Consider the following 25,611-nt stretch of genomic DNA (forward strand, 5'->3'; position numbering starts at 1 on the left):
ACTACACTAACTTGTAGCTTTAGCTGAACACTGTGAGGAGGAAGCACTACACTAACTTGTAGCTTTAGCTGAACACACTGCAGAGGTCGCACTAAAATAACTTGTAGCTTTAGCTGAACACTGTGCAGAGGTCGCACTACACTAACTTGTAGTTTTAGCTGAACACTGTGAGGAGGACGCACTACACTAACTTGTAGCTTTAGCTGAACACTGTTCAGAGCACGCACTACACTAACTTGTAGCTTTAGCTGAACACACTGCAGAGGTCGCACTAAAATAACTTGTAGCTTTAGCTGAACACTGTGCAGAGGTCCCACTACACTAACTTGTAGTTTTAGCTGAACACTGTGAGGAGGATGCACTACACTAACTTGTAGCTTTAGCTGAACACTGTGAGGAGGACGCACTACACTAACTTGTAGCTTTAGCTGAACACTGTGCAGAGGTCACACTAAACTAACCTGTAGCTTTAGCTGAACACTGTGAGGAGGACGCACTACACTAACTGTAAATAGTCTAGCTGCCTGACTGTGGTACTAATAGGTTAAAAAGAACACCAGCAATTTTCTTCAGGTAGCTGTAAATACTATAACAAGACAAGCCTGCCTGTCAGTAGGAAGATAACAGGAAAGGATCTAGCTAAACTGAATACAGTGTGTGTGTGTGTGTATGTATGTGTATATATATATATATATATATATATATATTATACATATACAACACCTGGGATGCATAGATGCATATATATATATACACAATACACTGTAAGTGCAGCTAACTGACTGTCCTGCCTAATCTATCTAACTCAAATGAAATGACACTGTGTCTCTCTATCTGTCAGCACGCCGGAACACACTACACAGGGCCGCCGTGCAGGCGGCCTTATATAGTGTGGGGCGTGTTCTACACCCCCTGAGTCATAATTGGCCAAAGCCACCCTGGCTTTGGCCAATTACAGCACTCTCTACTGACGGCGCTGTGATTGGCCAAGCATGCGGGTCATAGTGCATGCTTGGCCAATCATCAGCCAGCAATGCACTGCGATGCCACAGTGAATTATGGGCCATGACGCGCCACACGAATTTGGCGCGAACGGCCCATATCATTCGCAATTCACAAACGGTCGAACAGACTATGTACGAGTCGAACATGGGTTCGACTCGAACACAAAGCTCATCCCTATTCAGTGTGTGTGTGTGTATATATATATATATATATATATATATATATATATATATATATATATATTTTAGGCACAGATTGCCTTAAAAAATGTTTTATTTTTTTTGTATTTGCTTTGCAGGTATGGTATGTCTTATTGTTATGCTGTAATGTTACTTTGTTTTATTGTTAACTATATTTGCTTAGCAGGTACGCCATTCAGTTGCAGCGCGGATTTATATATCTTGACAGCAACAGCGTTTGCTCCCACGATGCATAAAGCCGTGACTCCAGCGCTGTAGGAGGTGATTTCCCCACCACAGTTAAAAACACAATGGTGCATGTATGCCCATCATTAGAAGTGGGTGGATGAAGGGAGGTATTTCAATGGTGGACATACCCACCAATCAATCTCTTTTTTTCGTTCAGCACACAGGCTGCATGAAACAAAATATTACAATATATGCCCAACAAGGACCAGCAACGTACTGGTATATTGCTGGACTTTGAGTGGTTATACCAGAATGATGCCTGCGGGTTTAGGTATCATCTTGGTATCATTCTTTTCAGCCAGTGGTCGGCTTTCATGTAAAAGCAATCCTAGCAGCTAATTAGCCTCTGGACTGCTTTTACAAGCAGTGGGAGGGAATGTGTCCCCCCCCCCACCATCTTCCATGGTTTTCTCTGGCTCTCCTGTCCCCAACAGGGAACCTGAGAATGCAGCCGGTGGTTCCGCCAGCTGACCATAGAGCTGATCAGAGACCAGAATGGCTCCAATCATCTCTATGGCCTAAGAAACCAGAAGCTACGAGCGAGGAGAGATCTAGGGTCTACTAGACCCCAAAAAAAGCAAAATAAATAATTAAAAAAAAAAAAAAAGGCACCCCTGTCCCCCCTGCTCTCGCGCAAAGGCGCACGCAAGCGTTGGTCTGGTGTAATATGTAAACAATTACACCATGCATGTGAGGTATCACTATGAAGGTCAGATCGAGGGCAGTAATTTTAGCAGTAGACCTCCTCTGTAGATCTAAAATGGTAGCCTGTAAAGGCTTTTAAAAATGTATGTAGTTTGTCGCCGCTGCACGTTTGTGTGCAATTTTAAAGCATGTTGTCTTTGGTATCCATGTACTTGGCCTAAGATCATCTTTTTTATTTCATCAAACATTTGGGCAATATAGTGTGTTTTAGCGCATTAAAAAGTGTATTTTTTCCCAAAAAAATGCGTTTGAAAAATCGCACCCACCATTTTAATCTGCAGGGCCTTTGCTTTAAAAAAAATATAATGTTTGGAGGTTCAAAGTAATTTTCTTGCAAAAAAAAAAAAAATATTTTTTCATGTAAACAAAAAGTGTCAGAAAGGGCTACAAGTGGTTAGAAGAGTGGGTGATGTGTGACATAAGCTTCTAAATGTTGTGCATAAAATGCGAGGACAGTTCAAACCCCCCCAAATGACCCCATTTTGGAAAGTAGACACCCCAAGCTATTTGCTGAGAGGCATGTCGAGTCCATGGAATATTTTATATCTTGACACAAGTTGCGGGAAAAAGACAATTTTTTTTTTTTGTTGCACAAGGTTGTCTCTAAATGATATATTGCTCAAACATGCCATGGGCATATGTGAAATTACACTCAAACATACATTCTGTTGCTTCTCCTGAGTACGGGGATACCAAATGTGTGAGACTTTTTTGGAGCCTAGCTGTGTACAGGACCCCAAAAACCAAGCACCGCCTTCAGGCTTTCTAAGGGTGTACATTTTTGATTTCACTCCTCACTGCCTATCAGTTTCGAAGGCCATGGAATGCCCAGATGGACATTTTTCTTTTCTTTCTTCATTTTCAAAAACAAATGAGAGCTGCAAAATACTCACTATGCCTCTCAGAAAATAGCTTGGGGTGTCTACTTTCCAAAATTGGGTCATTTGGGGGGGGGGGGGTTGTGCTATCTTGCATTTTATGGCCTTTGAAACTGTGATAGGTAGTGAGGAGCGAAACCAAAAATGTATGCCCTTAGAAAGCCTGAACGCAGTGCTTGGTTTTCGGGGCCCCGTACGCGACTAGGCTCCCAAAAAGTCCCACACATGTGGTATCCTCATACTCGGGAGAAGCAGCAGAATGTATTTTGGGGTGTAATTCCACATATGCCCATGGCATGTTTGAGCAATATATCATTTAGTGACAACTTTTTGTAAATTTTTTTTTTTTTTTTTGTCATTATTCAATCACTTGGGACAAAAAATAAAATATTCAATGGGCTCAACATGCCTCTTAGCAATTTCCTTAGGGTGTCTACTTTCCAAAATGGGGTAATTTGGGGGGTTTTGCACTGCCCTGTCATCTTAGCACCTCAAGAAATGAGATTGCCAGTCATAAATTAAAAGCTGCGTAAATTCCAGAAAATGTACCCTAGTATTCCAGAAAATGTACCCTAGTTTGTAGACGCTATAACTTTTATAAACCAATAAATATACGCTTATTGACATTTTTTTTTTTTTTTACCAAAGACACGTGGCTGAATACATTTTGGCCTAAATGTATGACTAAAATTGAGTTTATTGGATTTTTCTTATAACAAAAAGTAGAAAACATAATTTTTTTTTCAAAATTTTCAGGCTTTTTCCGTTTATATCGCAAATAATAAAAATCGCAGAGGCAATCAAATACCATCAAAAGAAAGCTCTATTTGTGGGAAAATAAGGACACAAATTTCGTTTGGGTACAACATTGCATGACCACGCAATTACCAGTTAAAACAGCGCAGTGCCAAATTGTAAAAAGTGCTCCGGTTATTGAGCTGCCAAATGGTCCAGGGCTGAAGTGGTTAAAGTATCAAATACATACTCGCACTATTGATGCAATTTGGGGCATCGCCACAGCATATGCATAATTGTACGTTACGGAACTTGAAGGCTGATTTTTCTATTTTTAATCTGTCATTGATTAATATAAGCATGTGTCCATATAAGGGGAATGATGTCATTAGCATCCCGCCCCTTATACCCACTCACTGCTCTATCCCAAAAAAAAAAATAGAAAAGAAAAAAGTTTTGGCGTCAGATGCACTTTAAGTACAGAAAGTAAAATTGAATTTTTTTGTTGTCTTTTAGGAATAAAAATGGGCCCTTTCTACTGTTTGTATCTTTCTTGCATACACACACTCCTTATTATACCACTAAGAGGTTTAGAGGAAGAAGTAAACATGATTTGTATGGAGACAATATAGAGGAAATGGACTTTATGATTGGTAAGTTAATTTCTGCTCTGTTTAAAAGAAATGTATATTCTTTTAATGTTTTTTTAGAAATAGGAAAAGTAATTTAAATAGTCTTATCAATATATGTAATTTTGTTTTTTTAAACTTTGCTTCTATGTGTAATTTTTTATTTTATGTGTACATGAGGATAGTCATATTTACTCATTAAAATGCAGTCTCTACTGGAATGGTTGTGCTTTGCTGTTCTATCTCACAATGCACCAAAAAGTTGGTCCCCTCATAGCTGAAAACTGTGGAGGACTGGGCTGGGGGGCAGTACTAAAAAGGTATGTTGGGCCAGAGAGATCTTTTCATTAAGGCCAGGTTCACATATGTGCCAGTTCACCGGTTTAGGTGCGATTCAGGTCCGAATATGTGAACCCAGCCTAAGTGAAAACAAAAGTGATATGCTAGTAAACTAATGCAGCCACCACATCTGGTAAGGACTGGTAAGATGTATTACATTTTTGTTTTGTGGCTTTATTAGCTGACTCGATACAAAAGTTATAAACGTTTTTTGACATTTAAGGGGAAATCCTAGAAGCCATTGATAAAGAAGGCATAGTGAATAATACGTTTACCTACTTTACGTCAGACCATGGGGCACATTTGGAAGGAATGGAAGGAAGTCCTCATCTGAAAGGCCACAATGGAATTTACAGAGGTAACGACTCATCTGCCATAATGAATCCTTATTTTCATTATTTTTTTTAATTAAAAAGATGCGCTGTACTGAAGCTACTGTAGTGATATCATGAGTGCTTGGTGGTGCCGCACCAGGCTGAGGTGTAGGGCCCTGTTGGCACTCAGGATACAAGGGATGCCAGCATAAGAAAACCTCCAGTGAGCAATTGACATTTAAGCATAAGACTGCCGTTCACCATAGCCGATCCAGGTATGGATGTATACATGTGAAAGCTTCAGTCAATGCCACTCTCCGGAACATGCCCCCTGCCATGTTTTGCCCCACCCACGGGGTCACCTGTTTTCACATGTATAAATCCATACCAGGATCAGCTAAGGTGAGCGGTGGTCTTATACTGTAGTGATGTGATCATAGCTCTGTCTGTTTATTTAGTATGTGTATCCAATGACCTCTGATGTGTGTTTTTATTTTGCTCTTTTCAATTTTGGCCCCTGTGCCATTGCCCTTTGGGCTGAGGTCATCATGTGTGACCTGCCTATTACAAGGTTTTATTGGGTAAGCCCTTTGGAAGAGCACATGGAAAGGAAGATGGAGGGAAGTGGATCTCTATTCATGGGGCACAGAATGTATGTTAATGTATCATCCTACCATTGAGACATGTTCTGAGGGGGGCGCATGTGCGGCAGCCTGAGGTGAAGGTAATGTTACTTAGAGCTCCGCTCCTCTGGAGTTTTCATCGGAGGACTACAGGTCCCAGTGAACCAGCAAGTATCCCAAAACTGCAGAAAATCCTACCTAATACTGTCAGCTTCACTGACAATGGTCTTGAGAGCTCCTAAAACGAAAATTAAAGCAAGAAAAACAAAGGAAACGGCACACAGGCTGGCGGCTGGAATGGCGGTGGCATCCTCTCCCCCACAGCACAGCGGTGAATACACTAAAAAATCTTTACCTCACAGTCAGCACAGCGGTGAATACACTGGAAAATCTTTACCTCACAGTCAGCACAGCGGTGAATACACTGAAAAATCTTTACCTCACAGTCAGCACAGCGGTGAATACGCTGGAAAATCTTTACCTCACAGTCAGCACAGCGGTGAATACACTGGAAAATCTTTACCTCACAGTCAGCACAGCGGTGAATACACTGGAAAATCTTTACCTCACAGTCAGAAGACACAGGCTGCTAACGGTGAGTCTGAGTCTGAATATGAATACTGTGAATTACAAGCTGCTTCACAGTCTGACATCTTCAAAAAAATTGAATGTATGCTTCAGAAAGCCCTCAAACAGACTTATGATCATATAACTGGCAAACTGACTAAAGAAATTAGAGAACTAGGTCAGAGAATAGCTGACTTAGAACTGAGGGTTGATGAAATTGATCATTTTACACAGAACTACATGTCTGAGATGAAGGTACTAAAAGAGGAAAACCTTACATTACAAAATCGTTTAGAGGACCAGGAGAACAGAGATCGTCGATTGAATCTGCGAATCAGGGGAATCCCTGAATCTGTTCTAGACCTGCAGGCTAATATCACGGCGCTCTTTCAAGAATTATTACCTGGAACCCCTATTGACAGGTTCGAAATGGATAGAGTGCATAGAGCGTTAGCCCCACGCAAAATAAATGGTCCCCCGAGGGATATTATAGCTAAATTGCACTTTTACAGAACCAAAGAACAGATACTAACAGCTGCCAGAGGGAGAGAATCTCTTAGCTTCCAGGGCAATACCTATCAACTCTTCACAGATTTGTCCCCACTAACGGTTGCAAAAAGACGTGCACTTAAACCTCAACCCCAGGTACTCCAGAGAAATCAAATTTCCTATCAATGGGGATTACCTTTTTGTCTCAGATTTACTCATTTGGAAACAAAATATGTTTGTCGCTCTTCAGAGGACTTGAAGTCAGCCCTATTTGATATGGGCCTAGCCGAAGCAATCTTACCAAATGACCAGTCTCATAGGCGCTCAGCTTTTCGTTCTACACAGCAAAACAAAGACCCAAAACCCAGCTATTCCACATCTTCCCATCAAAATCTTAACAAGCGAGGTCGATATGAACATTCACCACCAAACAATGAGGATTCAATGGACTGACAATCTAAGCCAGACTAGTTATTTGTCCTTGCTACTTTTTTCCAGCACAGTATGCTAACAGAGTTAATTAACTGGCCATATTCATGACTAAAATGAGTTATGGCTACATACTACTGTTATGTTACAAAAATATTTTTTTTTTTTTTAAATATTTTTTTTTATTTTTTTATATTAACTTTTTTCTGTTTTTCCTCTCAAGTTTTTGAACTTTATTTTTTCTTTTTTTGTAACAATTTAAGCGAAATTTTTCCATGATAGTAATGGAATAGTTCCTGTGGTCCTCCGATGTTATACATCCCTTAGGAATTTCTTGTTGCCCTTTATTCCACCTAAGGACTCCTACCATTGTTATGGGGGTCTCTATTGGTGGTCCCAGACCCTCTCAGAGAGTTCTAAAAAATCTCCTGAGATGCTCCTACACCCTATTATTTAGCCTTTATATACTGCTAAATTGTCTTCATATTGGGTTTGTTCGATTCTCCTCTCCTTTTTTTCTTTTTCTATTCTATTGCTTCTTTCTTTAATCTTTGCTATTCCCTCCTGACTCTCGGGTTGGTGATCCTGGCTCTCGGTGAGTACTCTGCTTGTTATGCTATAATATTCGCATTCGTTGTTTTATGGCTACTATAAATATCTTGTCATTAAATGTACAGGGGTTTAATACTCCACATAAGCGAACCAAGGCTTTACGCTCTTTTGCTATGAAAAAAGCTAATATTATATGCTTGCAGGAAACGCATTTTACTGACAAAGTTTATCCCAAATTTCTTTCATCATCATATCCACAATTCTATACTGCTTCAGCTACGGTTAAACAGCGCGGAACTCTCATTGGTTTTCACCGTTCCACTCCGTTTAACCTTGTATCCAAAATAACAGACCCTGAAGGACGATATGTTCTCCTAACAGGATTTATTTCTGATAATCCTATTACTATTGTGTCTTATTATGCCCCTAACAAACGCCCAACTGCTTTCTTATCCCACCTTTTTCAACTTATAGAAGTACATAAGTTTGGTACTGTTGTTATTTGTGGGGATTCTAATGCTACTATTTTCCCGTTCTTAGATAAATCTCCCCCTGGACCTACCACAAACTCAATAAACCTAACTTTTCAACATCTACTCACCACTCATAGCCTGGTAGATACTTGGCGAGAGATGAACCCTATTAGTAAACGCTTCACTCATTATTCTTATCCGCATAACTCTTTTTCACGAATAGATCATATTCTAATCCCGTCAAGTATGCTACCAGAAATCATATCATCCAAAATCATTCCTTTTCCATGGACAGACCACTGCGCAGTATTCATTACCATTGATTCCACAATTCCTAGATCACACGATACCACTTGGTGTATAAACGATTCAATTCTGACCCACCCTTCTCATCGTGTTGAGATTGAAAAAGCACTTTCTGATTACCTAAAATCCAATGATACAGACGATGTCTCTGCTATTACATTATGAGAGGCGCACAAGGTAGTCATTAGGGGTAGACTGATACAACAAGCAACTAACCTTAAAAGAGAACGCAAACTGTTGTTTGCAAAACTTGAATCTACCTTTAATGACTGTCATCAAACTTTTCAAACCTCCCCGAATGCTACCAACAGTACCAAACTAGAAAAAGCCCGCCTGGATCTAGATCTTTTCCTTACTGATACCGCAGATAAACTTATAAGTAAACGCCAGCATGTTCAATATCGCAGGGCAAATAAACCTGATACACCTATGGCCAGAATTTTAAAAAATTCACAACATATACATACGCCTATCAGATTGAAGGTATCCCGGGAATCTTACACTAGTAACCCAGTGAAAATACTTGAAATTTTTCGCTCTAAGTTATCTAAACTATATTCTTCTGCCTCAAATTTTGATAAAACTAAAGCAGACACACTGTTCTCCAATATCACGCTTCCTAACCTTGATCAACAACAGAAAGATCTTCTTGAATGTCCAATTACAGATACTGAAGTCCTTAACGCAATAAAATCTTTAAAATTACGTAAAAGACCAGGCCCAGATGGATTTTCGGCAACATATTATAGACAATTTGCATCAATCTTAACATCTGTCTTAACTAAAGCCTTCAATTCGATCCTTAAAGGTAACTCATTTAGAACAGAGACTCTCACCTCTATAATAGCAATGATCCCCAAACCACATTCTGACTCCACCTCCTGGACTAATTATCGTCCTATATCCCTCCTAAATCTCGATATAAAATTAATTGCTAAAATTTTGGCCACTAGACTGAATAATATTATTGGCCTACTAATCCATAGAGACCAAACAGGCTTTATGCCTAAACGCCAAGCTGGAGATAATATCAGGAGAGCACTCTTACTTATTAATGCAGCTAAAACTAGACGGATCCCAGCTTGCCTTGTATCCTTAGACATAAGGAAAGCATTCGATTCGGTTACGTGGCCTTATATGGAATATGTCCTTGGTAAATGGGGATTTGGAAACAATTTTTTAACCTGGGTCTTATCCTTATACAATAATCCTAGAGCATATATCAAATATGCAGGCTATAAGTCAACAATGATTGATATCAAAAGAGGCACTAGACAAGGATGCCCTCTTTCCCCTCTACTTTTTGCCCTAATAATAGAACCCCTGGCACACCTTATTAGAACCAATCCTGACATTAAAGGTATCGAACTAGGTGGTTATCACCATAAACTATGCCTCTTTGAGGATGACATTCTCATATTTTTGTCTCATCCCCATATATCCACCCCTAATCTACTAAAAACGCTAGATAATTTTGCCCAAATATCAGGACTACATGTTAATACAACAAAATCAAATGCATTAAATATTTCCTTATCTCAATTAGAACTTCAGCAGGCACAAACTTCCTTACCCTTTACTTGGGTTCCAAAGCAGCTTCCATACCTAGGAATAAAACTCACAATCTCTCTTAAAGACCTTTTTGCGGCAAATTACTTACCCCTCCTTAAACAAACTTCCGGCTTCCTGAAACAATGGGCTCTTCTATCATTGTCATGGTTGGGAAGGATTAATGCGGTAAAGATGTCAATCCTGCAGAAATTCTTATATTTATTTAGGGTACTCCCTATTTCTTTACCATCTTACTTTCTTAGACTTACTCAACGTAGAGTTATGTCCTTCATTTGGGGTACCACCAAACCTCGTATACCTAAATCTACGCTTTACCTTAATAAATTGAGTGGTGGTTTGGGATTGCCCAACTTTTCCTCCTATTTCTACGCTGCACAGCTAGCACTTATACCCAAGTATCATACTTCTGTAGAAGCTCCCCTATGGGTAGCTATTGAATCAGTGGAAAGTGACCCTATCTCAGTGGCAAACATGTTTTGGCTCTGTCCTGCTGATAGAATACATCTTTCTAATCCTATCACGAAACAGACCCTAGCAGTATGGGATAAATGTAAATTTGCACATAATCTTCAATGAACACATAATCCCTTGCTTTCATTTCTTAATAATCCAGCCTTTTATCCTGCCTGGAAATTCCCAAAATCATTCTCTGCATGGACCTCTACGAACCTGACTCGTTTATACAATCTTTCCTCGACTAAAGCTATTTATACATTTCCTGTACTATGTGAAACCTTTGGGTTACCTAAAATTGAAATATTTCGATATTTACAAATTAAAAATTTTTATGAACCACTTCTTTGTACAGGCTCAACTCTTAATCAAATGACTCAATTTGAGCGGATTTGTATAAGTGATCCACACATTAGAAGACTTATCTCAATATTATATTTCCAACTTAATATGATATCTAGTGAGTTTCTACCCTCATACACAACTAAATGGGCACAAGATATGAATCGAGTGTTTAATAAACAAGATTGGTCGAATATATGGTCAGCCACCAAAACTTCCTCACCAAATTGTTTTGCTGTAGAAACTAATTACAAGGTTCTAGCACGCTGGTACCTTGTACCAGCTAGAATAGCTAAATTTGTCCCCACATATTCACCTAATTGCTTTAGAGGATGTGACACAGCAGGAACACATTTTCACATATGGTGGTAATGCCCCGTAGTTGAAGAATTCTGGAAGAATATATTTCTTATGGCTTCTAAAGCCCTGGAAATCACAATTCCTCCAGATCCTGCAACGGCACTCCTAAACCTTAAACCCACAATACTCACCCATACTCAATTCCAATTGTTTATCCAACTTAGCACTGCAGCTAAACAAACGATTGCCAAGGCGTGGAAGTCCCAAAATCTAATTCTTGCTGAAGCTAAACACAGAATGAACAGAGCACTTTTATACGCCAAGATGACAGCTATTGACGAAAATAAAATAAATAAATTTCGCAAAATTTGGCAACCATGGGTTAAAAACTACCTCCCTACAGATTTTGACCAATCTCTGTTGTTACCACACTAAGATATATATCATATTATTACTGAAATATATATATTATATTTGTATACCTAATGAGAGCTGGATCATCATCCCGGGAAACTCTTTTTTTTTTTTTTTCTCTTCTTTCCTTCTTTCCATCTTTATCTCTCCTCCCTCTCCTTTTCTTTTATTATTTCCTAAAATATTCCTATGGATACTTAGTCTAATAACTTGATTTATTTCTCTAATCTTACATCTAGAATCCCAACTAGTGTATAGTAAAAATGGTTGTAAGATATCTCTGAAATTTCTTTATTTTATTAACTTATTTATTTATCTTTTTTATCATACTGCAAAGATCTTCTGATGATTGATATGTATCCATGTATTGTATCATTTTATTTCTTCTTCTGTGAAAACTCAATAAATATATTTAACAAGAGACATGTTCTGAGGACTGTACAATGTATTAATGTTCCTGTTTGGAAAATATATAAAGTTTGTTGGTTCACTGGATGGTACTTATTCCTAACATTTTAATATATAGGCTTTTGATTACACTACCATGTGGATTATTCTCTGTGGTATTGACATATTTTCCCAATCGGAACTGCATTTATTATACACACAACCCAGTTGATTGGAGGTACAGGCTTCTATTGGAGATTTAGGAAACTATTGAATAAAAATGGACTACTTGCTCTCTAGGTGTTATTTACTAAATGCTATAGAGCATTAAAAAATCTTTGTTGTACCAAATATAAAAACACAAACAAAACACACTAACATCTGACAGCTGCTCTCATTATATAATAAACATCATACCATGCCCATCAAAGGTCCTTACTCATTATATACAGTATATATACCCTGGATATAGATGTAGCCCAAAATTGAAAAGTATACAGATGTATGACTTATCTAATGTAGGAGTTATCTTCAAATTAAATACAAGTGATGTCCATAAGGTAATGTTTCCTTGTTTTTCTTTCTTTCCAATATGGTGGCCCTGCTGTGCGTGTGACGTCATGCCACTGCACATGCTCAGCGCCATAGGTGCTTTGTGACGTTATCATACACGACGCACATTGACGTTCGCTCTTAGCGGGCCACCTGTAAATTGCATTGCAGCACATGGTCAAGCTTATACTTTTCTTTTGCCTCTGTTCAGCCGGTTGGAGCCGGCGAAACCTGTCCGGCAGTTTTTATAGGCCAATTTGCCCTCTCTTCACCCAGTGTATGGAGCCCTAATGTGGATTTACAATATGTACCCAGGGGACTGATAAGTATACCTTTATGCCTTGCACTGGTAACTTGCATTCCACAAGAGCCAATACTGATGATACTAATTTATAAACAGTATGTCTTTTTTCCTCACCTTTGGCTGGAATTGAATGTACGAGGGAGGCTAGATGTGGCTGCCTACTTTAATATTATCACAAGTGAGAGACTTAAATTGGTCTTGGCTTGAATAACTACAGTTCAACAGCCTTCTCGGAACCACAGAGACTTGGTTCAAGTGCGGGAGGGAGTTTGATTTAAGCTATCCTAATATCACTTCATGTGAACGGACTTGATATCTAGGTTTATCAATGACAACAGCTATATCGCCTCCTCTTGACCACATGGGATATTCTTGAAGTTCAACACCTTATCAATCATTTTACAACAGTGAAATATTTTGAGTATATGATATACAATATCTCTTTATGGTTACATAGTGAGCTATTTGGGAACTATATGGACATCACTTGTATTTAATTTGAGGATAGGGTACTTCTCCAATGTAGAAATTCCCAATCTGTATACTTTTCAACTTGGTAGTACATCCATATCCAGGATATATATATATATATATATATATATATATATATATATACCCATCTGGTTGAGAATTCTTTTTAAACCCTGGCCCGGCAACGGTCTGCCACAATAATGAGGGCAGCCAGTGGATTTTATATATGTGCATTTTGTTTGTGTTTTTATATTTGGCACAATAAAGATTTTTGTAATTATATCTGTCTGGAGATGCTTATCTGTTGGATACACAGTATTTAGTAAATAACACCCATTAGGGAGGTATAAAGAGCATATAGTCCATATTTATTGAATAGTTTCATAAGTAAATTTTGGGGAAAGCTTTCCTTCCCTCCATAGGGGTAAAATTGAATACACATTGTCTAAGGAAGCTATAGGGCTATTTTTTATGTGAATTGTCTCATTAGTTATTCCGTCCTGTTCTTACAGATAAAGTGAAGGCTCTGCTCCTTAACACATACCTACCTCATACGTGGTGCCAAAACTGATCAGTATGTAAAGTGGGTTTCCCTTTAGGCTATAGGCATATCCCCTCAAGGTGTGTGTGGTACTCAATAAGCCAGACCTCTCACTATATTAGAAGAGAGAAGCAGTTAAGGGTCCTGGTCTATGGGCAGTCATGAAAAGAGAATAGAGTTATAGCATGTCCTCTTCTGGGGGAAAGGTATATATGGGCCTCAGGCCTGAAGAGGAATATCTTGTACTCTGTACTGATACCAAGCTGGCTGCTCCTCCTTTCCTTTACTTCACCATCACCCAGAAGGTTAACATGAAGGTTATACTTTGTTCTTTAGTCCCATCCACTGTAGGAGCACACTGTCACTTTCTTTGTGAGTAAATCAGACCAGTCATTGCTACTAAATCAGAAGTTTCTTTACTTGAATAAAAGTGCATTAGGGTAACAGTTCCATTTCATCAGTTACATTACGGTTCTCCAAATGTTACATAAGTACAGCAATATGTCAAACATGGTGGTACTCCTTCTCCCTTTTTCATAAAGGCAATATTGCTACCAGCCACTACAACCAGAAGTAGTATGGATTCAACCTTTAGACCCCTTTCACACTGGGGCGTTTTTCAGGCGTTTTTCAGGCGCTTTAGCGTTAAAAAAAAGCATCTATAAAGCACCTGAAAGAAGCCTCATCTGCAATCCCAATGTGAAAGCCCAAGTGCTTTCACACTGGGGCGCTGCGCTGGCAGGGCGTCAAAAAAAGTCCTGCAAGCAGCTTCTTTGCAGCGCTTTCGTGTTTTTGCCACCAGACTGGGTGCGCTGATGGGCCGAGCCCTTTCACACTGCCAGCGCCCGAAAAACGCCTGAAAAACGCCCCAGTGTGAAAAGGGTCTTAAGCGGCGCTTTACCAGCGTTTTTCGGGCGTTGGCAGTGTGAAAGGGCTTGGGCTTTCACATTGGGATTGCAGATGAGGCTTCTTTCAGGCGCTTTTTTAACGCTAAAGCGCCTGAAAAACGCCCCAGTGTGAAAGGGGTCTTAGTCTTATTTCAGGGTCCCGCTAAGGGGTAACCCCACTCTTGGTGCAATGTCACATCTCCACGTGTATGGTCTTTTCAACTCCCATGATCAACAACCCTCAAACCCAACCTCCTACTGCTAAATATCCCCTTCCCGCCGATCGTACGCAGATGTGCGGCCTCGGCCTTCGGGGGTTATACAGGGTTGATGCCCGCAGCTGCAGGCATCATCCCAGTACCGTTTTTTAGAGCGGGCAATCAGCTTTCCAGGAATAACAACCGATGCAGCTAAAAGCCACTCGATTGTTATCCTGGCGGAGTAGGAGGGGACGTCCCCCCCCCCTAACCAGGCCTCCCGTCCCACCGGGAGACCCGATCCACAGTCTGTCACTCCCGACGGCTAGGGACAGACTGGCACAAAGTCAGAAATGGCTTCGTTCCAGTCTCCTGTTTGTAAACAAGGAAGCGATGTCACGGCGTCACTTCCTGTTTACTCGGCTGCCAATGGCACCGGTTTAAAAAAAATATACAGTATTCAGAATCGCCGAAAATGGCGATCTGAATACTTTGAAGTGCAAAGGAGGGATTCCCCGATCCCTTCATAAAGAGTACCTGTCACCACCTATTACTGTCACAAGAGATGTTTATATTCCTTGTGACAGCAATAGTGACCATTTTTTAAAAATTTTTAAACACAGTTTAATAATATAAAAATAAATAAAATAAGAAAAAAAAATCTTTTTAAAGCGACCCCGTCCCCGCGAGCTCACGCAGCAAAGAAAGCGCATACGGAGGTCGCGCCCGCATATGTAAACAGTGTTCAAATCACACATGTGAGGTATCGCCGCGATCGTATAAGCGAGAGCAATAATTCTATAATTATTATTATTCTATAATAATTCTAGCACTAGATCTCCTCTGTAACTCTAACCTGGTAACCGTAAAAAAAATTTAAAGCGTCGCTGATGGAGATTTATAGGTACCGTAGTTTGTTGCCATTCCACGAGTGCGTGCAATTATAAAGCGTGACATGTTTGGTATCAATTTACTCGGCGTAACATCATCTTTCACATTATACAAAAAAATTGGGCTAACTTTACTGTTTCGTTTTTTTTAAATTCATGAAAGTGTTCCTTTTCCCAAAAAGTTGCGTTTAAAACACCTCTGCACAAATACCGTGTGACATAAAATATTGCAACAATCGCCATTTTATTCTCTAGATTCTCTGCTAAAATATATATATATATATATATATATATATATATATATATATATATATATATATATATATATATATATATATATATAATATATAATGTTTGGGGGCTTTAAGTAATTTTCTAGGATTTTAACTAAATCAACCAAATGTCAGAAATAGGCTTATGCCGTGTACACACGACCGGACTGGCCTGACAGAACGAATCCGTCGGACAATCTGACCGTGTGTGGGCTTCATCGGACCTTCAGCAGACTTTTTCTGTCAAAAATCAGACGGACCTTAGAATTGGAACATGTTTCAAATCTTTCCAACGGACTCGAGTCCAGACGAAAAATCCATTCGTCTGTATGCTAGTCTGACAGACAAAAAAGGACGCAAGGGCAGCCATTGGCTACTGGCTATGAACTTCCTTATTCTAGTCCCTTCATACGTCATCACGTTCAAACCAAGGGATTTTTGAACGGACTTTAGTCCGTTCGTGTGTGGGCAAGTCCGGTCGTTCGTCGTAACTCTGTCGAAAGTCCGTCGGAAAGACCGGACCTTTGAAGCTGAAAAGTCTGCTCGTGTGTACGCGGCATTAGTCATGAAAGGGATATACACTGATCAGCCATAACATTATTACCGTTTACCATAACCCATTGAGGCATGGATTTCACAAGACCTCTGAAGGTATTCTGTGGTATCTGGCACCAAGTCGTCACCAGGAGATCCTTTAAGACCTGTAGGCTGCAAGGTGGGGCCTCCATGGATCGAACTAATGTTTCCAGCACATCCCTCAGATGCTCAATTAGAATGAAATATGGAGAATGTAGAAGTCAATAACTTTGTTGTGTTCCTCATACCATTCTTGAATTCATCAGACCAGGCCACCTTCTTCCATCGCTTTGTAGTCCAGTTCAGGTCAGTTCATGCTCATGTGCCCATTGTAGGTGCTTTTCGGTGCAGACACAGGTCAGTATGGGCACCTTGGCCGTTCTGCAGGTAGGCAGCCCCATACACAACAAACTGGGATGCAGTTTTGACACCTTTTTATGGGAACCAGCATTACATTTTTCAGCAAATTGAGCTACAATAGCTCTTCTATTGGATTGGACTACACAGGGCAGCCCTTCTCCCCATGTGTGTCAATCAAGCTTATTACTGTACAACATCAATCTGAGATATCTAAAGCCAAAGTAATGTAAATAATTAAATGTTATTCTTTAAATAGTTTAATGGTTTCTATTTTTTTTTTAAGACAGCTTTATTTACCGCTGTATTTTTATTGGTCATGTATAATTTATACTTGTTGTTTTGATCTGTACATTCCAGGTGGTAAAGGTATGGGTGGGTTGGAAGGTGGAATACGAGTACCAGGAATACTTCGCTGGCCGGGTATTCTTCCTACAAATACCTCTGTTGATAAGCCGACAAGTCTAATGGATATATTCCCCACTGTAAGTAAGCTTGGTGGAGGCACTCTTCCCCAAGACAGGTATGATATTTTAATAAACCATTATACTACTATTACATTTTAGTAAAATGTATGCATATGTATATGTGACAACAGTAGTTAAGTGCAGCATGTTTTAAAAGCTGCAAGTACCTGTGTTATTCTTTAAATTATTCCCTTTGTCCCTGTAGAGCATCCTGTACCCTGTTTCTGTCATTCAACTGTAAAATGTCAGACTCTACTTCCCACTAAAGTTCTGGCACTTAACAAGTGAATGATGGGAATGGAGCTTTGCATTGGATGGCAAGGGCTAATTTCAATTTAGGTGGACATTGAGGTTCTGTGTATAGCCTCAGCCTACCATCCTAAGGATTCCTCAGAAGCCCAGTGAACAGTCCATGACTTTGTTATTTATTGAGGGTTAATAACTTAGATAGGGATGGGAGGTTATGGGATGCCCACTTGACTAGCAAAACTTCAACAATATCTTCAGAGACATCTTCCTATATACAGTCTATATACAGTCTCCTTCAATTGCCTCTTGCACACCTTTGCGTGTTCCAGCTGAATCACTGAAGAGTAATCTGACAGGCTCCCAGTCAGATTTGTAGCAATAGCCCTTTACAGGCAGGAACTCCTAGCCCCTTGTTGTGTAGCAAAAAAAATGTAGTGAAACAGCTTGTCACTCCTCTTCTGTGGCCACTGCTATCTGCACCATCTCTTCAGGCACTGCCAACCCACCTGGCTGCAGCTGCCCCTTTCATTAGCCCTCCAGGCTAACTCTCACACCAGTCTGCCTGACTAACTCTTCACCAGCCCACCCGGCTGATCACGCCAGATCACAGACCTAGTATGTGAACCATGCGCTGTAGTAGACAGCACCCCCACTGCCCCGGTTGTGCTGTGATTGGCTGCAGCACCAACTAATCAGTGGCTACGGCTACTGGTCGCTGGCACCTGATGATCGGCTCCGGACATTACCTGTGTAGGTAAACAAACACAGGGCTCTCTTCTGAGATGTGCTGTTTTTTTCTTCCTGCAAAGCTGGAAAGATGTTAACCTCTTCCCTGCCAGTGTCATTAATACAGTGACAGTGCATATTTTTAGCCCTGATCACTGTATTTGTGTCACTGGTTCCCAACAAAGTGTCAGTTTGGTGTCCGCCATAATATAGCAGTCCCGCAGTTGCTGATTGCCGCCATTACAAGTAAAAAATAAATAAAAATTCCATATATATATATATATATATATATATATATATTCTATAGTTTCTAGATTGGCGCAAACCAATCAATATATGCTTATTGGGATTTTTTTACCAAAAATATGTAGCAGAATATATTTTGGCCTAAATTGATGAAGAAGATTTTTACATTTTTTTTATTGGATGTGTTTTATAGTAGAAAGTTAAAAAATATTGTTTTATTTTTTTAATTTTTTTTTAAATTGACGTTTTTTTTTTTGTTTATAGCACAAAAAATAAAAAACACAGAGGCAATCAAATACCACCAAAATAAAGCTCTAGTTGTGGGAAAAAAAGGACATAAATTTTATTTGGGCAATGTTGCAAAACTGCACAATTGTCAGTTAAAGTAACATATCCCAAAAAATGGCCGGTCATGAAGAGGGGTAAATCTTCCGCAGCTGAAGTGGTTAAAGTGGTTTTAAGGCTCAAGGAAAAAACTTTCTATGTGCAGCAGCCCCCCCCCCCCCCAGCTCTCTAAGGCCTCATGTACACTGCTGCTGGTAAACAGACGTTTAGGAACAGTTGGGCATTTTTTTCAGCTGCCCCTGAACTCTCCTCTATGTTATCTTATCAGTACATGTACACAGGGTCGTTTATAGTAGTTTCTAGGCAGTTGAGTTTAGAAGCTTTTTTGGAACGCAAAAAAAATGGGTTCAGATGGATGTTCAGGGGCATTTGAAACGCCAAATGCCTGTAACAGCTTGTAAACACTGCTAAACGCGGTAACTCACGTTTAGCAGCATTTCGTTGACAGACATTTTTCATTTTAACAATAAATAAAAAAATAAATATTTTTTTTTTTACAAACGCTTCTAGACGCAAATGCGGCATGTAAACGCGGCTAAACATCCGTTTTTAGATGCCAGTTTCTAGCTAGATCTAGTTAGATTGTTCAGGAGAAGTTGAACAATGTCCCGTGTACATGAAGCCTAATACTTATCTAAGTCCCATCTCGATCCAGCAAAGTGCACAAGAGCAGTGGCTCTCCCAGGAGCAGTTAATTACAGCCAGAGAGCCAATGAGGAGAGAGTGAGGGTGGAGCCAAGCCATGCTCCATGTATGAATGGATACACAGAGCAGTGGCTTGGGAGCGAGGCACTTGGCAGGAGGAAGGGGCCAGGAGAACCGACAGGGGACCCGAGAAGAGGAGGATCGGGGCTGCTTTGTGTAAGGTATGACGTGTTTGTTGTTTTAAAAATAAAATCTGCCTTTAATATCACTTTATGTTCATGTTCTCATTTATGGCAGTACATGCTAATTTTGGTAGTAGTAAGTTATTATTTTCTTGGTTCTAGGACCATTGATGGAAAGGATCTAATGCCTCTTGTGCAAGGAACTGTACCTAATTCAGAACATGAATTTATGTTTCATTATTGTGATGACTACTTGCATTCAGTACGATGGCACGACACAAGCAGTAAGTAAAATACAATCAAGAAAATTAACTTCTTATCATTAATTCAAACTTATACACTGGAGGATTTAATTGCTGCCCCTTCCTCTTATATCAAGTAGAGGGAGCTTCAAGTACCATCTATGGCTATATCATGTAAAAGCATGCAGGATCAGCTCTAAGAGTTCCTTATCTGGAACACATCACAATTCAGCATCCACAAACAGGAACGTCTGTAAGCTTTTTTTCATGAGATGTGCAGATAGCCATGGCATTAGCAAGTGCCAAGTATGGAAGGCATGTGTATTACAGGACGCACCCCCAGGTAGAAGTCTGGCCATAATAAGGAGGTTGAAGATAGGAAAAAAGGGGTGTGGTACAATAACAGACCTTTGAGAGCTGCCTGACAGTGATGGTAGGTTCACTGGAAAGGGTATAGAGGATGTCAAGAGCAGGATCAAAATTCCCTTTTGAAACAAAAAAATCTGTAATTGTTTGGAGGTTACGTATTGTCCTAAGAAACTGAAGAGAGAGGAATATGCTCAATGTTGGTTTACCTAATGCAGACCTTCTCAACTCCATTAAAGAAGTCCAGCCTGAGCCTGTTTAGCTGGGCTTCTCCTATGGATCACAGGAGTGCAATTCATTTTGCACTACTGTGACCTGTTTTCAGCAGAGAGCGGACTGAAGTCCACTCTCTGCTGACGTCGCACAGATCTGTCCAGGCACTGTGTCATCCCGACTCTGGGAGTCTGGATCCACCAGGTGCCTGGACTGATGCTTGTCTCAGCCTCTCAGCCAGCCGCTGAGAGGCTGAGATGGCAGCTTCCCGCCCCCTCCACAGCTCAGCGCTCCAATGAGCGTGGAGGAGCAGAGCAGGAGAGCTGCTGACTGACAGGCAGCAGCTCGCCACTCGGCTAGCTCTTCGATCGCTCGGTTCTCAGTGCAAAGGCACCAGGGGACAGATGCAGCATCGGATCAATGCTGCATCCACCTAGGTAAGTATGATTATGGGAAAACACTTTTTTCCATACTTCTCTTTTGAGAACCTAAAGTGCAACTAAAGGCAAAACATTTTTTTAGTTTTGGATAGAGCGGAGAGGGATTAGAACCCCTGTCAGTTTTTATTGCTGTCTGTGCCCCTGTTAGGGAGCTTCACCCCCTCTATTTGTTCTGTTTATCATTATCATTGAAAGTAAAAGAAAATTTCAAATGTTGGGTTTTCCCCAGAAAAGTAATAGAGGGGAAACCTTCCAACGGGGACACTAGTTCTGGTGACCTAGGAGTCCCCCAAGGCATTCCCTTTATTTATAATATTTATATTTATATTTCCTGTTTTGACTATGGGACAGAAAGCGAAGGGTAATCTCCCCAATGGGACACAGATGGCAAAAAAATAAACCCTCTCTTACTCTATCCAAAATGGGGGGGGGGAAAACAGTTCGCCCATAGTGTTACTTCAATCATTTTTTTTTGCATAAGAAATGGTCTCTAGGAGAATTGGTTATTTAAAAATATCATTGGTCATTAGATGTGAGGAGCTCAAGAGCTCAGCCCCAGGAAAAAGAATATTATCCATGCGTGGATTCTACTAAAAGCACAGACTGAGCATCCAATTTGATAGGAGAGATAACAAAAAAAATTACGCGATTGGCATGAATTCCCAAGACCTGCACAAGGGGGAAAAAGGGGGAACGGGAGTCTTCCCAAACATCCATACTAGGCCCTTTAGGTCTGGTATTGATTTTAACCGTTTGCCGACCACTGAACAAACATTTACGTCAGCAAAATGGCACAGACAGGCAAATGGGCATACAGGTACGTCCCTTTAAATTTGCATTAGTGTGGTCTCGCGCACGCTGCCAGCGGCGCACCCATGACCCTGCCGTGACCCTGCCGCGAGCTCCGTGAGTGTGATCGCAGGTCCCGCAGACTCAATGTCCGCGGGGATACCCGCGATCGTCTCACAGAGAGGAAGAACGGGGAAATGCTGATGTAAACAAGCATTTCCCCATTCTGCCTAGTGAGACTGACACTGATCACAGCTCCCTGTGATCGGGAGCGGTGATCAGTGTCGAGTCACACGTAGGCCACCCCCCCCCACACAGTTAGAATCACTCCCTAGGACACACTTAACCCCTGCAGCGCCCCCTCCTGCTTAACCCCTTCACTGCCAGTCACATTTACACAGTAATCAATGCATTTTTAATCGCACTGATCGCTGTATAAATGTGAATGGTCCCAAAATAGCTCCAAAAGTGTCTGATCTGTCTGCCATAATGTCACAGTCATGATAAAAATCGCTGATCGCCACCATTACTAGTACTAGTAAAAAAAGTTATTAATAAAAATGCCATAAAACTATCCCCTATTTTAGAGACGCTATAACTTTTGTGCAAACCAAGCAATAAACACTTATTGCGATTTTTTTTTTTTACCAAAAAATATGTAGAATACGTATCGTTCTAAACTAAGGAAAAAAATGTTTTATATATATATATATATATATATATACACACACACACACACACACACATTTTTTTTTGGGGGGGGGGGATATTTATTATAGCAAAAAGTAAAAAATATTGCTTTATGTTCAAAATTGTCACTCTTTTTTTGTTTATAACGCAAAATATAAAAAATGCAGAGGTGATCAAATACTACCAAAAGAAAGCTCTATTTGTGGGGAAAAAAACGACATCAATTTTGTTTGGGAGCTACGTTGCATGACCGCGCAATTGTCAGTTAAAGTGACGCAGTGCAGAATCACAAAAAACCCTCTGGTCTTTGGCCAGCCAAATGGTCTGGGGCTTAAATGGTTAAGGGGGACCCCACGTCAAAAAAAAAAAATGTTGTGAGTTCTCCTCCAAAATCCATACCAGACCTTTATCCGAGCATGCAGCCTGGAACCGAACCATACCAGGCCACATGTCCTCAACATAGGGGGGACTCCCCCAGCAAAGGACCTTGTCCCCATGTTGATTAGTACAAGGCCTCTTCCCTACAGCTCTGGCCCGGTGGTTGTTGGAGTTTGCGGGCGGGGGCTTAACAGAATCTGGAAGCCCCCTTTACCGATAAGGGGGTACACAGATCCCTGCCCCTCCTATGTGAATGAGTAAGTGGTGCATAGGTACATATTTACTAAAAGAGTCGGTGGTAGATAAAAACACAACACAGTGTTTGACAAGTCCTTTATTAAAATTAGTTTTCTAAATGTCCCCAGTCAATCACATTGTCCAGCGATGTAGGACCACGTCAATCACAGTGAATGATAGCCACCGACCCAAATAAAAAATAAAAAACCTGCCACCCGCCAGCACTTGATGACTCGCACATTTCCCCCACACCATTTCCTAGGCATCACCACAATTAGTGGAGACGTAGTTTTTAATTCAGGCTACAATTTTGACTAAGCAAATATTTCAAAACCACTTGTTTAAAGTGAGCCATGAGCTTGGTACTTTAACAAAATGGGACCTGTCCTCACACTGCCTTGTCATATAGTGACTACACTTAGCAAAAAAAGCTTCAGCTTGGTCTCCTTCCCATGGGAGAACTCCTCTTACCTGTTTTATCCAGTATCAGCTTACGATATAAGATTAATTTCCTACTGTGTGTAGTCCTTGATGTGTTTGCAAACCAGTATTCTACCTGACCAGCACCTGCAAACATTGTGGCCAGTCCAACAGACTGGAGCATTTGAACGGTATCAATGTTATTTGGTTTTTGGGGAGCTTGGTACTGTTTTGTTCTGTTGGCTAACAGTTATCCAGTAAAAGTGATTTGGGCGGTTATAGTACCGTGAAGGTACCAGTAAAATAACAAATTTAATTTGTGGGTCTTCAGATTAAAGAGTTTAAAAATCTCTGGTCTAATCCTATGTTGGTAAACACAATAGAGATAAATGATAGCATCATATACTCTGACTTGCCATAGTTTTTTTTACAGTTCTTCATACTATCTGCAGCAGTTATTTACCAGTCACAGGCAAATCAGAGACCAATAATCACTCACCCTAAAACCAGCTAGTCTGATTATTGCATTTTTACATACTTAAGTCCAAATCCTTGCTACAGTGATATCAAGTTGAATAAAAGTAGTGTGCCTTCAACTTGAATAAACGCACAGTAAGCTCTTGACTTGCAAAGCTTTTGAAAAGAATGAATTTGATTTGATGATTTTGGATTAATTATACAATCTGTTTCTTTGTATTTGTCAATAGGTAATACCACTTGGAAAGTCCACTATATTTCTCCAAAATTCCCAGCAGGAGCAAATGCATGCTATAGTTCCAAGCTTTGTTCTTGCAGTGGAGAAAACGTTGCATACCACATTCCCCCATTACTTTTCAACCTCTCCAATGATCCTTTTGAGGCAAAGCCTCTGCCCAATGACTCTGTGTTCTATAAGGAAGTGCTGCAGAAAACACAACTGGCTACAGCGCATCATAATGCAACGTTGCATCCAGTGCCTCAACAGCTCTATGGGCTAAAAAACATTTGGGACCCCAGACTACAACTGTGCTGTGGAACATTTCCATTCTGTTGGTGCAATGACAAAAGCAGAAGCTAGATCGAGCCATACACATTATTTCATCTGCTATGACAATAATCTACTCACTGAAATTTACAGAACTGGTGTAATGAGAGCCAAAACTGTGATATGTACTGTACCTGTTTTATTACTATCACCTGCTGTTATTTTAAGTTCTGCTGTGAAGAGGAAACATATTAAAGTGGAAGAAAACCCTAACTATAACTATTCCTAACAATGATCTCTTCCCCCTCTTCCTACCTATCCTGTCTAAGGATGAGCCGAACACCCCCCGGTTTGGTTTGTACCAGAACTTGCGAACAGGCAAAAAATTTGGACGAACAACGTTAAAGTCTATGGGACACGAACATGAAAAATCAAAAGTGCTCATTTTAAAGGCTTATATGCAAGTTATTGTCATAAAAAGTGTTTGGGGACCTGAGTCCTGCCCCAGGGGACATGTATCAATGCAAAAATAAATGTTAAAAACGGCCGTTTTTTCGGGAGCAGTGATTTTAATAATGCTTAAAGTGAAACAAAAATGAAATATTCCTTTAAATATCATGCCTGGGGGTTGTCTATAGTATGTCTGTAAAGTGGTGCAGTTTTCCCGTGTTTAGAACAGTACCACAGCAAAATTACAGCAAAATGACATTTCTAAAGGAAAAAAGTCATTTAAAATGGATCGCGGCTGGAATGAATTGTCGGGTCTCGGCAATATAGATAAAACTCATTGAAAAAAACGGCATGGGTTTCCCCCCCCATCCCAATCCATTACCAGGCCCTTTGCCCAATTTTTTTTAAAATTGCGTGGGGCCCTTAAGGTCTGGTAAGAATTTTAAGGGGAACCCTGCGCCAAAATAAAAAAAATGGCGTAGGGGTCCCCCCAAAATCCATACCAGACCATTATCCGAGCACGCAACCTGGCAGGCTGCAGGAAAAGAGGAGGGATGAGAGAGAGCCCCCCTCTT

General features: G+C 40.3%; 1 protein-coding gene across 1 annotated transcript in view; it reads left to right on the forward strand.

The window, feature by feature from the left end:
• LOC141128834 (arylsulfatase D-like) overlaps positions 1-24,985 on the forward strand; it is a 146,653-nt gene extending 121,668 nt beyond the window's left edge. The window contains exons 6-10 of the mRNA XM_073616387.1: positions 4,268-4,404; positions 4,943-5,077; positions 17,348-17,510; positions 20,010-20,131; positions 24,330-24,985. Of these exons, the coding sequence (XP_073472488.1) occupies positions 4,268-4,404; positions 4,943-5,077; positions 17,348-17,510; positions 20,010-20,131; positions 24,330-24,679 (907 nt within the window). The 3' untranslated portion in view covers positions 24,680-24,985. The remainder of the gene's footprint in view (positions 1-4,267; positions 4,405-4,942; positions 5,078-17,347; positions 17,511-20,009; positions 20,132-24,329) is intronic.
• The last annotated feature ends 626 nt before the right edge of the window (positions 24,986-25,611 follow it).

The sequence above is a fragment of the Aquarana catesbeiana genome, linkage group LG02, assembly GCF_042186555.1.
Source record: "Aquarana catesbeiana isolate 2022-GZ linkage group LG02, ASM4218655v1, whole genome shotgun sequence".
NCBI classification, from domain to species: Eukaryota; Metazoa; Chordata; class Amphibia; order Anura; family Ranidae; genus Aquarana; species Aquarana catesbeiana.